The sequence below is a fragment of the Heterocephalus glaber genome, unplaced genomic scaffold (assembly GCF_053883595.1).
Source record: "Heterocephalus glaber isolate CG9 unplaced genomic scaffold, H.glaber_assembly_v1.0 deba00001442, whole genome shotgun sequence".
Lineage (NCBI taxonomy): Eukaryota > Metazoa > Chordata > Mammalia > Rodentia > Bathyergidae > Heterocephalus > Heterocephalus glaber.
The window spans coordinates 1,776,972-1,794,514 of record NW_028258296.1 but is presented as its reverse complement, the minus strand read 5'-3'; the positions used below and the strand labels follow the sequence as shown (position 1 = coordinate 1,794,514).

General features: G+C 39.2%; 1 protein-coding gene and 1 non-coding gene across 18 annotated transcripts in view; both read left to right on the top strand.

Annotated features, from left to right (window-relative positions):
- Positions 1–17,543, top strand: part of Dock7 (dedicator of cytokinesis 7) — a 198,422-nt gene that overhangs the window by 142,965 nt on the left and 37,914 nt on the right. For 10 of the 17 annotated variants that reach the window (XR_015451897.1, XR_015451898.1, XM_087212803.1 and 7 more), the window contains 5 exons: positions 4,478–4,507; positions 10,492–10,674; positions 10,771–10,906; positions 14,282–14,378; positions 15,990–16,086. Coding sequence is in view for 15 of the 17 variants with exons in the window: in XM_087212803.1 (XP_087068929.1) it covers positions 4,478–4,507; positions 10,492–10,674; positions 10,771–10,906; positions 14,282–14,378; positions 15,990–16,086 (543 nt within the window). In the remaining 2 variants the exon portion in view is untranslated. The remainder of the gene's footprint in view (positions 1–4,477; positions 4,508–10,491; positions 10,675–10,770; positions 10,907–14,281; positions 14,379–15,989; positions 16,087–17,543) is intronic. The other 7 variants (XM_021255643.2, XM_021255642.2, XM_087212805.1 and 4 more) reach the window with 1 other exon arrangement.
- On the top strand, positions 3,463–3,569 carry LOC147827566 (U6 spliceosomal RNA). Its single transcript, XR_015452136.1, has one exon. It is a non-coding gene; the product is annotated as a U6 spliceosomal RNA (small nuclear RNA).

The following is a 17,543-nucleotide window of genomic DNA, read 5'->3' as shown; positions in this document are numbered from 1 at the left end:
TTTGAGGTCCATCTGGGCTACATAGCAAGACGTTGTCTCAGAAAAACAAAAAAGAAATCTATTAAAATTGATAAGATGTTAATTTTCTATCTTATCAGCTTCGTGCAGCTGCTTCCAGAGGATAAGCCGTGGTTGCTGCTGCTGTAAAAGCCCTGGAATTTGCAGCATAACAGGGCTACCTGCGCCTTTCCAAACATGATTCCTAACTCTGAAACCAAGAGTCAGCACAGCATATGGCGTTTGTAGACAAGTCTACAGCAATCCAATTCACTAATCATTTTCTACATGACAGTAAAAGGCTAAATTCTTTTCAAGGATATAGGTTGGATTGGTACAGTTACATATATCGAGGTGCAAAAGTTTTTAATTTTAATTAATTACAACTTGTCAGTTTTTCTTTTATGAGTTGTGCTTTTGGTGCTATTTTGCATATAAAAATATATGAGGTACGTAGACAAAACAACAATAGAAGAAACAGCAGTGTACCCACTCCCCAGTCTGCGAAATAAAACATTGCAAATACCTTTGCAGTTCCTAGTCTGGCCCCCTCGGTTCTATCCCTCTCTCCCCTCAAAATGACTACTATACCCAATTTTATTGCCTTTTTCATTTAAAAAAATCTTTCCTGGGCCAGGGATTTAGCTCAGCAGCACAGTGCCTGCCTAACAAGTGTGAGGTCCCAAGTTCGATCCCCCTGTACAAAAAATCTTACGTGAAATATGCTACCTATGGAAAAGTACATGAAACATCAGTGAGCACGTTTCCAAAGCATGAAGAACCTTTGCGTACCTTTGTGATGAGCATTCTGTCAAGCGAGAGTTCCCTTCACATGCTCTCTTCCAGCCGCAGTCCCCTGGAGGCTGCCCGTCTCCCAACAAAGGAAATCGTTACTTCACTTTGTTTATAGGTTGTTTGTATCCCTAAATTCCAGAGTTTGGCTTTACATTATGTTTCTAATACTCAATCTGTGTCATAAATAGCTACAATTCCCTGATGTTCATTTATGTCTGATATTTAATTGTCTGTCTCTAGATATTTGATAAATGCATTCTGTGATACGTACGTGATACTTGGTTACTACTAAAACATTTTCTTTTGTATCTGTCCTGTGTGCATGTTTTAGTATTTAGAGCATTTCCTAGAAATGGAATTGAGGGATAGAGTCTGTGTATCTCCATCTGTACCAGATTATGCCCATCTATTTTCCAAAGCTTTGTTTCAGTTTATACTTGTACAGTTTATACAGTATGAGAGTTTGCATTCCTTGCCATGCTCATAAGTACTTAAAATTGTCAGACTTCTAATTTTTGGCAATCTAATAACTTACAGTTGTATCTCAGTTTTCTTTTTCCCGGTGGTTTATGAGGTTTATTTTTTCCATATGGATGTTGGCATTTAGATTTTCTTTTTAAAAGTATGTAAAGTTTTTCTGTTTTCCGCTGGGTTGTCTGTCTCTGTCTAGTGATTTGCATAAGTTTGTGTGTTCTGGGAGAGGCCGCTGATGATTGTGATTCACATAGTGCTCTGTGGCTGACTCTCATACAATACACACTTAGTGTTGAATTTAGTGATTAGACTACCTAATTTTAAAATGCATAAAATTTGTCTGAGTATTTTGTGTACCTTAAGAACTTTTTTCCTATTTCAAAATTTTGAAAATAGTCTGCTGTGTTATTTTTTAAATGCTTTTTTTTTTTTTTCCTTTTACATGTAATTCTAAAAACTACTTGGAAGTGATTTTTGTGTGTGTGTACAGTGTAATTTGGGGGATCCAGATCCACTTAATTATTTTGTATGTTATACCAAATTATCTCAACACCATTTACTAAAAGCATTTTTTGCTGCTCTGAAGTACTGCCCCTACATGGTCTACCATGCGCAGAAAGTCCATATACATTTTTAAAAGGATTGTCAGCTACTTTTTCACCCTTATGTATTTCTACAGATTTTTGGATTTTTTAAATTGTATTTTTATTAGTCTGTGTTTGCACTGCATAATGTTTGCATTCTTTTAATGGAGTTGGTGCATGTACGTAACACATCTTAGTTCCATCCTTCATTCCCTGCCCTCCCTCCCTTTCCCTCTCTTGATCCGTTTCCCACTTGAGAAAGATCTCTCTCCTTACTTCTTCTTATCTTTTATTTTGCTTTTTCTTTTTACTTTGGGTTTCTCATGTGATATTTAAGCTTGTGTGTCTAAATTACTTCACTTAACAGTATGGTCTCAAAGTTCATCCATTTTCCGACAAATGACTCAAGTTTTTCTTCATGGCAGAATAGTACTTCATTGTGTGTAAAGACCACATTTTCTTTATCCGTTCATCGGTTGATGGGCATATAAGCCACTTCCAAGATTTAGCTATTTTGAATTGTGCTGCTGTAAACGTGGGTGTACTCGTCACTGTAATATGATGCCTTTAATCTCCACACTGATTTCCTTAGTGGTTGTACCAGCTTAATTCCCACAAACGATGCAGAAGGGCTCCTTTTGCCCCAGAGCCTCTCCAGCATAGCTTGTAAAGTTTCACTGAAACACAAAATCAAATCAATAGATAAAACACCCCTATTGTGGAAATGCCCTTCTCTTTCCTAGTTTACAAAGACTGTTGTTTTTTGCTGTTTTCTTTGCAGTACTGGGTATCAAGCTAGGTCTCATGCATGCTAGACAAGTGCTCTCCACTAAACTACGTGCCAAGCTAAGAGGTGTTGTTTTAATTTCTTTTGTTTTGTTTTTGTGAGATTCGGGATTGGGCCCAGGGAGCACCAAGCTAGATTCCCAGCCAGTTTTATTTTTTGTTTTGAAGCAGGGTCTCACTAAGTTGCCCAAGCTAGGCTTGAACTTGTTATTCTTCCGCCCCAGCCTCTCGATTCAGCTGGGATTCAGGTGTGAACCACCACACCCAGCAAATTTTGTTTTTTAATCATGAATAGTTGTTGACTTTTATTAAAAAACTTTTCTTTTGGGGCCGGGGATTTAGCTCAGTGGTTTCACCGCCTGCTGCGCAAGCGCAAGGACCCACGTTCAATCCCCGGCACCAAAAAAAAAAATTTTTTTTTTCTTTTATTCACTGATATGGTCATATTTTGCTTTTTAATCTATTAATGTTTCTGGGTTAAGTTGATTTTCTGTTCTTAAGGCAACTTTGAAATTCTGAATTAAATTCAGCTTTGTAATGATTGTATATTGGTGTATTTGGTTTGCTAATATTTTGTTTTGTATTGTATATTTATGTTCATAATAAAAATTGCCTGTAATTTCTTTCTCATGATGTTCTTCTAAGGTTTGAGAATCAAATTTAAGACAGCAAATTAACATAAGTTTCATCTTTTATTCTGTTTTTTTGCCAGTTCTTGTTTAAGATTAGAATTATTTCTTCCTGAAATATTTGGGGAACTTGTGGGTGAAGCCATCTGTGCCTGAACTTTTTTGGTTTTGGTTTCTTTGAAAGTTTTAAAATTACTGTGCTCACTTCAACAGCACATAAAATCAAATTGGAATGACACACAAAAGATAAGCATGGCCCCCGCTCAAGGCTGACTCACAAGTCTTTAAATTACTGATTTAATTTCTTCTGAGGCTGTAAGACTACTCTTTTTTGTAAATTTTATTCTAATGGAAATTTATTCAAATTTATTGGCATATTTATTCAAATTTAATGTCTGTATTTTCCGTAGTAGATATAAACTTTATCATTTCTGACTAGCCTTTGTACCTTTCCTTCTCTTCATTTTCACATCAGAAATTACTCTTTATAAAATACCAATTTGGGGCACTATTGATTCTCACTTTTAAAATGTTTATTATTTATTATATTCTTGCTTGTTTGGGTTTACAGTGATGATCTTTTTCTAACTTCTTGAGACTGATGCTTAACTCAGTTTTCATCCTTTCTTTGCTAAGTATTTTAAGCCTGTATATTTTGCCTTAATTCTTAAATAACACAGTTTGGTGTGTGGTTTACATCTTAAAATTTTTCTTTAATTATTGTTTTAGTTATATGCCACAGTTTGTGCATAGCATTTTCATTATTTAGTTCAGATTATCTTTAAAGTATTACGATTTCAAGTTCGATTTTTTGGATATTTAAGAAGTTGCTTTTCTTTTTAAATTTCTAGTCATAAAAATTTCTGATTTACTTTAATTATGATTTTAGCATGATCAGAGAACTTACCTCTGATTTCAGTTTGTTGAATTCTTAGCAACTGGCTTTATGTCTGTTATGAATAAATATCTCAATGATCAATATGGATGGATATTTTTAGGCTTAGTAACACTGTGCTAGATATGTGTCTTTTATCCTTATTTAAATCATCTTAGCCTTCTCTAAGTTTTGTCTGCTTATTCTTACTACATTCCCTCTACAAATGGGGTTTTGTTATTTCTCCAGGTCATTGTATCAGAGTTTGTATCCTTTTGTGACCTGATTATAAAATATGTATTTCTTTCTTTCTTTTTTTTTTTTTTTTTTTGTACCAGGGATCGAACTCAGGACCTTGCGGTTTGGAGGTAGGCGTGGTGCCACTGAGCTAAATCCTCAGCCCTATAAAATATGTATTGTATATATGTATCGTATTCTTTTTTGGGGGGAGTTTACATTAATGTTCTTTTTATAACTTCTTGAGATTGATGCTTAACTCAATTTAAAGTGTTATATATTTTTGGTAGTTTGCACCATTTATCAACATAAATTATAGAGCTATTTTTAAAATGAATATAGCTACTGTAACTTTCTTTTGCCTAGTAACATATAATATAACTTCATTCCTCCTTTCCCTTCTAATATATTTATATGCTTATGTTTTAGATGTGTCTTTTATAAACAGTATATAGTTAGAGTTTGTCTTATGTTTTAAAATCTCACCTTGTTTTTTCCTTTCAGTAGAGTTTTAATTCATTCCATATTTAGTATAATTTTAATGTACTTAACATTTCATATTTAACTTTAAATTGTCTCACCTATATGTTTCTTATTGTCTTATTTATTAACTTTTAGATTATTTTTCTTCATTCTATCCTTTCCTCATTCTGTTTGTTCTTCCTTACTAGTTTGAAAGTTGTACAATTTGTTTCTATTCTTTTTGTGGTTACATTAGAAATTACAATATGCTTCTTTAAATTATCAAATCTAATGCTAATCATATCTTTACTTTCATGTTGGTTAATGGTAAGATTTTATAACAAGTTGGCTTTACCTCCCAATTTACACATGATTCTCAAGCATTTTTACTTGTATATTTTATTAAACTCCAAAAGGAATTATTATTGTTATTATTTTTACTTTGTCTATATAGAACCAGTTATCATTTAAATGTCCCTCTGTGTTCACAACTTTTGCTCTTTGTTTTTCTCCTTTATGAAACATGTCCTTTAGAATTTTCTATACTACAAGTTTGGCTGTGGTGAACTCTCCTCGTACTTATTATAAATGCATCTATTTGGCTTTCATTCTTTCAGATATTTTAGATAGAGTCTGAGTTTCCTGGGTTCTTTTTCAAGCTGAGGACATACTCCCACTGTGTTTTCATTTCCGTTGCAGCTCTGTGATAAGTCAGCTGTGACCTAATCTTTGTTTCTTTGAAGATAATCTTTTTTCTTTGCTTTACTACATTAGGATTGTTTTCTGTAGTTTTACTCCTGAGTCTAGTATTCATATTTATTCTGTGTTGTACTTTAAATCTATCCACTTGTCTTTTGTATTAGTATTATGAAATTCTCAGCTGTTATCTGCCCCCCAATATCCTTTCTCCATTCTCTCTTTTCTCTTTTTGTATTCCAGATAAGCATATGTCAGTCCTTTCTGTTAAACCCTCCAGCTCTCTTTCTTCTGCAGACTTGTCCTTTTTTTTTTTTTTTTTAGCAGTCTAGAGGATGGAACCACTGGTGCTCTTCCCTGAGCTATACACTTAATTTCTTTTATTCTGAGACAGACTCTTGCTAAGTTTCCCAGGCTGGCCGTCAACTTGTAGTCCCCCTGCCTGGGCCTCATGAGTAGCTGGGATTATAAACACATGCTGCCACACCTGGCTGGATAATCCATCTCTTTGTTAACAAGTGCTTCAGGTAGATTGTTTCTTTTTATCTGTCTTCTTTGATCTCATTCTCTCCTTAGCTATACCTGATGCTACATTAATCTAAAACATTGAGTTCTTACTTTGATTGTTCTTTGTTTTTTAATTTTCTAAGTTTTGTTTCTTCTATTTAAAATAAAACTCACGTTTGTTTGAGTTACCTACTTCAACATTACCCAAACCGAAGTTCCTCCTTGCTTTTCTTACAGATTTGCCATTTATGTATAGTTTCTTTTTCTTTGTTTTCCTTTTGTTCTAATTAGGAATTGATCCCAGGGCCTTTGCACTGTTACATGCCAAGCCTCCCCCCCACTTTTTTGAGATAGGGTCTTACTAGGTTGCCCAGGTTGGACTTGAACTTGGGATTTGTGATCTTCCTGCTTCAGCCTCCCAGAGTACTGGGATTGCAGGTATTCACCACCATGCCCAGTTTATGTGGTTTCTTTATTATTTCATTTCTGTTACAGTTCAGGTGAAGCTCTAAAGGAAAGAGCTTATTTAGCTCCCAGTTTGGGATCCTGAAAGTCCAAGGTCAGGCAGCTCCATGGATTTGACCTCTCTTGAGGCCCATGGGCTGAGGCTTATGAAGATGGCCTCATGAGAAGCATGTGCAGAGGGAAAGCAGGTTGGGGCCTCCTGCTAGGCCCCGCCTCTTAAAGGGCCCACTGCCTCCCTGAGGTTGCCCCCTGGGACCAGGCTTCCAACACAGAGCTTGGGAGCTCCAACACCACACTGAACCCATAGCAATATTCCAGACAGCTTAGTTCATCTTCATGCACTTTTAATCTTTTTATGACTATACCGTGAATGCTTCTGTGGCTTCACATTCTTGATCGCCATATATTTATAAGAGGGATTCGTGTTGATTTGTATCACTGCAGTCTGTAATGTCAGAGCAATCCATTATAGGAAAGTAGCATATGTTATTTGTTTGTGGTATTTGAATTTTTTGACTGGTATAACAAAACGTCATAAATATTTGTGTACATCACTCTGTGAAAGAATTTTACTAGGCTATACACCTGGGAGTGGAATTTCTGGGCCAGAGGATATTCAGGTGTTCAGTTTTCACTGGTAACCACTTTTCATGGGCCCAACAATGGATATATATTTGTTCTTTCATATTCTTGCTAATTCTTGGTACTGTATGCACTGCTGGAGAGATTTATAAGAAGCAGTGAGATGGAAGACTAAAGTGGTGATGTGAGAGGAGGGATCTGAGATGTGGAGAAACAGGCCTTGCTGTAATAAACAGGTTGGACTGCAAGGGTAAGCGTGTGTAATAGTTGGTACTTTTAATAATTGGGAGAGCTGTTTAGGAACTAAAGAAAACCAGGCTATTTAGAGAATCACATATATGAGCATTGAAATCATTAAAGGCTTTGACAAAAAGTAGGCTTGAAATTACTGAGAATGAGTTGGCTGAAAGCTTCAAAATAGAAAGGCTAGTTGTCTGGGGACTGGTGTGTAACAGTGATGCTGAGCAGGGGAGGGCCAGTGAGAGGTGCTGTCCGGAGGGGAAGTGTGTTGGGGAGCAGGGAGGAGCAAGGTGCTTTCTCCTGCCCTACCTCCAGGCCGAAGGCAGGTTTTCAGCTAGGACAGGATCAAAGGAATGTCTGGAGAAGGTACTGAACGGGTACACAGGTTTTGGGTTTGTTTTTGAAGACTGAGCATATGTTCCAGAGGTCATGGAAGAATTTCAGGAGACGTAGCAGAAGTGAGTGACAGATGAGGTGAGAAGAGAAGGCTTCTGATGGTGAGGTTTGTCAGGTGGGAGAGAGAGCAGAGTGAGACACACCCTGGTGGTCTGCAGGCAGCTGACTTAAAAACTAAAGCTGTGGCTGTCAGTGCTGAGGGAGAGCTATGCGTCCAGCCTGGGAGGCAGAGAGCACTGCCACTTCTTCCTCACTCTGGTTAGACTTTTGTGAAGGAGTTGTTTTCTACAGAAAATTCCGAATTAACCACTGTGACAGATATTGTGGGTGATAAATCCACCTCCATAGACCTAAATTCTCCATCCTTGGGAGAATGGGAAACAGTCCTTTGACTCGTTTCTTACAGGGCTTCATTCTCCATGGAGCCCTGGGTAAGAAAGACTGCTCCAGAAGTTGATCTCAGGTTGGCTTTCAGCGTGGCAGACACTGATTGATGGTATGCCTCTCCATTGTAATCCCTGGAACGAATGCACATTCTCTCTTTTAACGTAGGCAGATATGACCATCTTTCTGTGTTTTATGGTGTCTCAGATGTCCTCTTCTACCCCTAAATCATAAAATAGTCCCTTATATTTTGTCCTAAAAGATTTAAAGTTTTGACTTTTTTATTTTTGTCTGGAATTTAGTTTTTGTGGCATGGTGCAAAGTAGGAATGTACTTATTTTTTCTGTAGGGAATCACTTATCTCAGCACCACTCATCAAACAGCTCACCCTCTCACCTCTGAGCCACAGTGTCAGCCCATCGTAGATCTCATTTCCAGATGCACCGTGGTCTTTTTTGTGCTCTCTTCTGTCCCACTAAACTGTCTCCCCATGTGGCAAAGTCATGCTGTCCTCATCATTCTAGTTTTTTAGCAATGTGTTGCTTGCTATGTGGTAGCATGCCGCGTGGTTCTTCCACAAGAGTGTCTTGGCTATTCTTGGCCCTTCGCTTTGCCATTAAATTTTAAAAATCAGTTTATCAAACTTCCAAGAAATCCCTGACTAGAATTTTGATTGGAATTGCATTGATCCTGTGGAACATTTTGGAGAAAAACGAACATCTTTTCACAATGGAGTTTTTTTCCTGTTTGTTCGACTTCCTTCCAAATATATCACTTGGTTTTGGCAGTTTCTGTGGAGTATAAGAAATGTGTGTGTGTGTGTGTGTGTGTGTGTGTGTGTGTGTGCCTGTTTGTCAGTTTCAGAATAATTTTTCTATTGTATTTCTAAGTACTTGAAAATCCAGTGTATTTATGCATACCTGATAGAAAGTGCCTTTTAGCTATAGAAAGTGCCTGTATTTAAAACAAAGGAGCATTTCCCGTATGAGAAAGACTGTGGATTTAGGAGTAAGGGTCGAAGTTGCCCGTGCCCGATCAGTGGAGGTGCACCACAGTGGTTAAGCGTCCGCTGCTCTGTGTGTGAACACAGGAGCGGCAGTAGGCAGAGTGCTGAGGGTCTTGGTCTCTGGAGCCACCTTCAGTGTTTGAGTCCCAGCCCCACCATTTACTACAAACCACTTCTGCTGGCTCAGTTTCCTTGCTGTAGGGTGGGATAAATAAACTAATGTGCACAGTGTTGAGAGCACCACCTCCCCCAGAGCAGGCCTTGGGTTAGCACCAGCTGCTGCTGCTGTCATCGTCTGGGACAGGGTGACGACTGAGGAGTCCATCAAAGAGCAGCCTCGGTGTCGAGCAAGTTCATCTTCCTGTGACTTCCTGTCGGTCTCCTCTCCTGTGGTTTCTTGTTATTATTCAGAAATGTCTGAGGAACATAGGCTTTGGAGCTTGGATAACCTGGCCTAACACCCCACCGGCTATTAGGGTGTGACTTAGGGGATATTACTTTGTCACTAGCCTTCAGTTATGTACCTGTAAAACTAGAAATAATAATAGTTGATATGATTTCATAGACTGTGAGGGTTAAGGAAAAGTAATCACTATCTAGCTACTTTTTATCATCATCATCATTACTGCTACTGTCATTCTGTGTTCTTGTCTGTAAATCTGAGATGATGCAACCTGCACGATAATACTGTTGGAGGACTAAGTTACATAGCGTGTGTGAAGTGCTTTTATGATGACCAGGGCAGAGTTAAATGTCCAGTTGGTGATTCTGTAAACAAGTCCTTGTCTTTAATTTTTCATTTATATTTCACACACTGTATACTAATGCAGAATGAAGGCTGAACAGCATTTCTGTGACCTAAGACTTTCTCCTCATGTCTGTGCCCTGAGATAAGCCTGAGGAATGCCGTTTTGTTCCTGTTTCCTGATTTTGCTCCACTCCTACTCTTAGTTGCTCTTTTTTTTTTTCTGGTACCTGAGATCAAACTCGGGTCCTTGCACTTGGGAGGCAGGCGGCGGAACCACTGAGCTAAGTCCCCAGCCCTCTCTTTTTCTTTATTTTCATCATGTCTGATATTCCATGTACATTCTTTTCAGTATTTAATGTCTTCAGTATGAGCATTTATTTATTCTCTGCTGGCCATCTTCTTTGTTTAATCATCAATTAAACATACTTTTCCTGTCAGAAGAATCTTATTGAACTCCAAGCCTTAACTACAAAATTCTGTGTGGCTGTTTGATACAAATGTTATCTAAAACAAATAGTTCTTTTAAAGCATCTTAAAGAATTTTCATTTTATTGTCTTTAGAAGAAAACACTTGCCAACCAACAAAACAAATAATTGGTTGGTCTCATTCTACGGTTTTCTCTTTGCAGACTGGCAGACAACACACTACCTTTTCGGCAGAATCAAGTCGGAGCCTTTTGATTTGTCTACTTTGGGTTCTCAAGAATGCAGATGAGACGGTTCTACAGAAGTGGTTCACAGATCTCTCAGTCTTACAGCTAAACCGGCTCTTAGACCTTCTCTATCTCTGTGTATCTTGTTTTGAGTACAAAGTAAGTGGCCACGATACCATTGCAGAGGAATGAGAAGTAATGTGGAGAAGGAAGAAGAAAATGTTCTCAATGCCTCTTGTAATGCTTCAATTTTAGGGGAAAAAAGTATTTGAAAGAATGAACAGTTTGACCTTCAAGAAGTCAAAAGACATGAGAGCAAAACTGGAAGAAGCCATTCTTGGGAGCATAGGTGCCAGGCAGGAAATGGTGCGCCGCAGCCGAGGCCAGCTCGGTACGTGCACAGCCTGCCCTCTGCGGGGACCACGGTGGTTTCCTTGGATTATGTATTAAAATCATCACTGTGGCAAGCCTTGCAGGACAATTCTGTTTTACTTTTAAATGTCCTTTTGAGTTAACTTGAATAGTTAATTTCTCTGCGATTCTGATTTAAGTTGGGCGAACTTCCCAGGAATCTCCCTTTATTATGCCTGTTGCCTGTGATTATTAATGGCCTCACTTCCCACTCCTTTTTTAAAATAGACTTTTGGGGAACAGTTTTAGATTCACAGCAAAATTGAGCCTAAGATATGGAGATTTCCCTATAGAGATGCCCCTACCCAGACACACACGTAGCTTCTGACCTGTCCTCCCCAGCCCATAGGGCCCGTCTGCATGGAGCCTCCTTTCACTGTGACAGCGCTCCGGGCTGCACAGTGAGTCAGAGATGGAAGTGCTGCCCTGTGAGCCCTGTGGGGAAGGGCCGGCTCACAAGGGAGCAAGCAAGTTGGCCTCGGTAGTAGCTAGGCCTGCTTCTAAACCCAGGTCTGCTCCCATTAGCCTGGAAGTCCTTATTCTCCCACCTTCTGCTTCCTGGTCTGCTTGTGACTGTTTCAAGACTTTAGGAGACAGTGTAATTAACTGATCTCATCAGCTTTGTAATGGTCATGTACATAGCATGATTGAAAAATAGTGAATGTTTAAATTTTTGAAAAGCATCACAGTAAAAGATACTTTGCCATTAATCCCCCTCCAGATTCTCCCCCTCGCCTTGGACACTTTTGTCCCGTTGCTCTTACCACTTTCTGAGGCAGGCCTGGGAGTCTTTTTTCCTGAGTTTGTTTAGTTTTGCTGTTGTGGCTGCCTCGATGTCCTGAATCAATTCAGCACATTTACCTTTCATTGTCATTTTGACATGGAAATGGGGAAAAACCAGTAGTCGAATGGTGCCAGATCAGATGAATAAGGTGGATGAGGGCACTGTCGTGTTTTTACGTGCTGCTTTTCCTTTGGATAGCACCTGGAAGCCACTAACCATATTTTTTATCACACCTGTAAAGACTCAGGAAAGACTTCCAGAACTGCTTCAGAAAATGGCAGTGATGAAGGGATGAGTTTGTTTGAAGTGAGGGTGAAGATTTTGAGTGGGATTAATGACTGTATCTTTTACTGTGATAAATTTTTTAAATGTAGGGATTTACTGTATATTTTTATCACTCCTTGTATGTGAAAATGTGTAAATTCTAAAATGACACACAAATATCGTGACTAAGAGTTGCTTAGCATTGGTCATCTGACAGTGAACATTTAGGTTAGGTGCAACCCTGAGATCTCATCCACTCTGGAGGCTGAGCCAGGAGAAGGGCCACATTCAAGGTCAGCCTGGGCAGCTTGGCTAGATCCTGTCACTCAGTCGATCAGTGCACACGTACATGCAGCTGGAGGTATAGCTCAGTAGCAGAGTGTGCCTAGCTTGTGGCTAGCATTCATGAGGCCCAGGATTCCATTCCCAGCACCCTCTACTCCAAAATAAAAATACTGTATGATCTAGCAATTCTGTGTCTGAGTATGGTCCAAAAGGAATGAAAATAGGTGTTCCAATGGATACTTGTACATTGTATCTGGCTTCAACATTCATACTTTCTTAAAGAATTATACATAATATATAAATTAAAAGAAAACTCGGGTACATTGTAAACGGTATATAACTAAAGTGAAAAATGGTGTTTTTAATTCCTTCTTAGGCAAAGACTATGTCTATTTCATTCCAAATACAGCCTGTACAAAGTACTTTAATAAATGATCACTGTGCTAATCAGAAAACTATAATTGAAAAATATTTATCCACACAAACATTCACACGTGACTCCTGTGTGCAGTGCTGGGGACTGAGCCCAGGGCTCACAAAGGCTCACAAAGCCGCCTCTCCAGCACTTTTATTTTTGTTTTATTTTATTTTTTGAGACAGGGTCTCTTTAAGTTGCCAAGCTGCCCACACTGGCAAGTTGTGTATAACCTCTAAAAAGAGTATGAAAATTAACATTTGCTTAGGTCATTTAATTATCAAAACTTAATGAATAATTATATTTCTTTTAGAGTAAGAAAGTAGAACTGCCTGAGATCGCAGGCTGAAGGAAAGAAGCAAAATCTCTGGGCTGCTAGTTCAGTGCCCTTCATCTCACACCACCACGCTTTCTGAGGCTTGTTTCTAGAGGAAATGGGACTGTTAGCTATTGTAATATAAACTGTGTCATCATATATGTTACCTTTCTAAACCTGTGGGCCTCAGGACCACCATCCTTTTTTGAATGTAAAATTGGAAGTTCTTTCTGTCTTAGAAAAATCAGGCCTTTATACTTCTTATAGACATTTGGTCATGAGGCACTTTTAACTCAGGAAATGAAAACTAACTTTCTAGAGAAAAAAGCAAATGATAGAAAAAATAGATTAAAACATTTATCTTAATAAATATTAGTAAATATCTTAATAGAAGCATGAGATTTTGGGGCTGGGGATTTAGCTCAGTGGTTCCAGTGCCTGCCTTGCCAAGTGCAAGGTCCTGAGTTCGATCCCTGGTACCAAAAAAAAAAAGAAGTATGAGATTTTGTTTTCTGAAATAGAATTTTTCCAAAAACTTCAAAATAAAAAAGAAGGAAAGAATGGAAAGGGAAAGAAAATAGAAGTACACAGACATGTCCTTTGTTGTGTGACAAGTGACCATGTTACTTAGTGTTTTTTATTTCCATTTGAGTGCTGCATTTTTGCTTTCGTTATTCTTTTATCCTCCCAAGTAATTTGACATCTTATTTCTTTTTTCAAAAAGGAGCATTAATTTTCTAGTTGAAAGCTTGGCACCTGACTGACTCCCTTGTTGAAGTGTATGTCTCTGTTCCTCCACAGTTCTCAGTGGCTGAGATGTTTCACTTCCCCTTCCTTAAAGAAGCGCATTCCAATCTGTCGCCCCCAAACCTAGAAACTTCTCAAGAGAAATCCTTTTTCTTCCTCTTTTCCTTCCATATGCAGACAAAGGAAAGAATTCCTTTAAGAATCCTTCCTATTTTGTTAATTTAGTGAACAAAAGCTTATTGAGCACTCAGTATGTGGCAGAAAGTTTATTGGCCTGGGCATAAAGTGCTCCACAAAATAGACGTCATTTCTGTCTTGCTTCTTTAAAAGGGTTTTTTTTTCAAGAAATGTCCCATGTAGTAAATACATTTTTTTCTGTAATGACTGTGAAAATATAAATAGAAACCGACATTGTCAGGTTTTCCCACTTGTGCAAAGGATAAAATGACTGTGTAAAATTAATGCCATGTATGTTTGCAAATACACATGTGTGTGGTCTAAATGAAATGACATTTTAGAATTGGTTTTGAAATTTGCTTGACAGAGAGGAGCCCATCTGGCAGTGCCTTTGGAAGCCAAGAAAATCTGAGATGGAGAAAGGACATGACTCACTGGCGTCAGAACACAGAGAGGCTTGACAAGTAATAGAACCAATTTTATGTTTCTTATGGGCTTGTTTAACTTCAAAATGCAACAGGAAACCTGTAGTTTTATTTTATATTTATTAGACTTTAAAATCTTAGGAGATAGAATATTTAGGGCTGAGATGTGGCTCATTGGAGACCACTTGCCTAGCATGCACAAGTCCTGATTTCTTCCCCCCGCACTGCCAAAAAGAAAAAAGAAGACAAAATACTTATATTTAGCCAGGCATGGTGGCACACGCCTGTAATCCAGGCACTTGGGAGGCTGAGGCAGGAAGATTGCTGCAAGTTTGAAACCAGCCTGGACTACATAGTGAATTCGCAGCCAGCCTGAACTCCACAGCGAGACCCTGTCTCAAAACAAACAAAAAAAATTATATTTAGTTGTATTCATTTTAGGTTAAAATATTTGAAAGAAAAAATTTTCATGTGGCCTAGTAAAGCTAAATGTCTTATATATTTTATTTTTTTTGTTAGTTTTTGTTTTTGGTACTTGGGACCTTGCGCTTGTGAGGCAGGCAGCAGAATCCCCACTGAGCTAAATCCCCGGCCCTTTCTTACATATTTTAAAGCCCAATTCCTCCAACAAATCCTCTTGGAAAACACATTCAGTCTCACACTGAACTATTCACACTGAACTATTTCAAGTACTACAAAAAATTAAAAAACTAGTATTTGCCCTCCTGGAGCCTGGAATAAAATTGAAGACAGACAAGCTGTGATTTAGGCCAGTAGGCACTGATGGCCCCATTGCTGAAAACAAGTGTGTGCCTGCCCCAGGGGCCTGCCCTCCTCACTGCCAGGGTGCCTGCCGCACGTGTGCCCAGCCTGAACCTGGCGTTGAGTTGAGAGCTGGACATCTTCTCTTGGCAACTTCTAACATACAGGTTAGCTCTTGGGAGCGTGCCTGTCCTTGGACCTGTGAGAATGAGGTGACCGACTCATCCAGGCTTGCCACAGACTCACCTGGGAGGCTGAGGCAGGAGGGTTGGGATTTCAAGCACAGCCTACTTAGCAAGACTCTTGTCTTAAAGGCCTGGATTCCCAGTACCACCAAAAATTTTAAAAATCAGAGGACATTAGATCAGACCTTAGAAAAAGAAATATTTTATCCCAAATAAATATATTGAAAATCTTTGGAATGCTGAGATGAACCCTAAACATGTAAACACTGCTCCCATGAAGAGGCGTAGGTATAAGTGTGTGGTGCCACCTAGTGTCAGTGCTGGCCAGAGGAAAACTGCATGTCCAGAGCCGACAAGGCTAGCGCTGGTGCGTGCTGCCCCTGGTGCGTGCTGCCCCTGTGGGGTCTGAGAGCTGACAGGGAGAACCAGACACACTGCCTGGTTTCCTTACTCTGATCTTTTTTGTTCAGGCAAATGCTGGGAGTGATTTCAAAGTTTTCATTTTTGTACATCTTCATCTTTTTTAAATTACAGCTTTTAAAAAGCTAAACACAATTAGATGGAAAGAGGAAGGGAACAAGAAAAAAATTGAGGTGTGTCATGTGCATGCACCGACTCCCCTGCAGAATGTCATCATCATGTACCGATAAAAACGAAATTTGAAAAAAAGATAAACATAATTTCTTACAATATTTCATATTAGGTCAAGAGCAGAGATTGAACATGAAGCATTAATTGATGGAAATCTGGCTACTGAGGCAAACCTGATCATTTTAGATACGCTAGAGGTTGTTGTCCAGGTAAGACAAAGGAGAATGTAAAGTACAGCCTTGGTAAACTGGGGTTGGGAGGAAGGTGTGTATGGAGTCATGTAATTGCAAGTAAATATCAGTAGTTCCCAAAGGGGTAGTTCCAAGCAGTCTATGAGTCTGTAATTATAAATTCTGTCTTCACCCACAGTTTCAACTGTTTATCATTGTCTCTTTCCTTCAAGGGCTAGTCTTGTGTCTCCAAATGGCCACCCAGTGTTAATATAGTTGTCTGACCTGCCATACTATGTCAGCATGCATGCATAGCCATGGATACATAAGAGATTTTTCATACCTGTGTATTACAGCAATATTTTACACTTTTTTTTTTGGATAGTATTGGGGATTGAACCCAGACCTTCACACTGAGCTACATCCCCAGCCCTATTTATTTATTTAGACATGGCCTTGTGATCCTTTAGCCTCAGCCTCCCAAGCTGCTGGGCATCCACCACTCTGTTCATCTTCAGGCTTTTCATATATAATTATCTAATTCGGTTCTATTAGTAGCCCTCTAGGCAATATTAACCTGTTAATAACAATAATGATATCTGAGCTGGTTGTGGTGGCACACCTGTAATCCTAGCACTCAGGAGCCTGAGGTAGGAGGGTCTCTGCAAGTTTGAGGCCAGCCTGGACTACATAGCAAGACCCTTTTCAAAAAAAAACAGGGCCAGGGATTTAGCTCAGTGGTTCTGCCACCTGCCTCGCAAGCGCAAGGGCCTGAGTTTGATCCCTGGTACCAAAAAAAAACCAAAAACCAAAGAACTCTGACATTTATTTTGTTTTTCCTGTGTCCAACACTGTCTTAAGCATTTTACAAATACGAACTTATTGGCCTTGTCAGAAATTTATGTTATTAAAACTATCAGTATCCTTGTCTTGCAGATGAGAGTAGTCAACTAGAGGGATGTTAGTTGCCCACAACCACACGGCTAGTTAGTGGAAGGAGCAGGATTGAAATCAATTACCAAGGCCTCTCTGTCATTGGAGCCAAACGTCCGGGTTCTGTTTCGTCCCCTCAGTGACTGCTGGGCCCTGACCTGGGGCCGCCACTGTGCTGCCTGCCTCATGTTCATCTCCCTCTGTTCTCCTGCTCTGCTCCATTCTCTGCCTTTGCACGGATCATTCTTCAGTTTCCTGGTGACAGTTTTTAAAATTCAGTATTTCTTGATTGTTTAAGGACAAAGATACGAAATGTCAGACTTGGCTTCTTATGAAAACAAATAGTAAAACTGGGGATCCTGGCACAGGCCTGTAATCCCAGCCCTCTGGGAGGTCAAGGCAGGAGGATCACAGATTCAAGCCCAGCCTGTGCACTTAGTAATTTGCAAAACTCTGCCTCAAAGATTGAAAATTAAAATAGGGCTGAAGTGTAGTGCAGCCCTTGGGAAACCGGGTCCCATAGGCCAAGATACCTAATTTAAGCTGCTTGCTTGTGTCAGGAC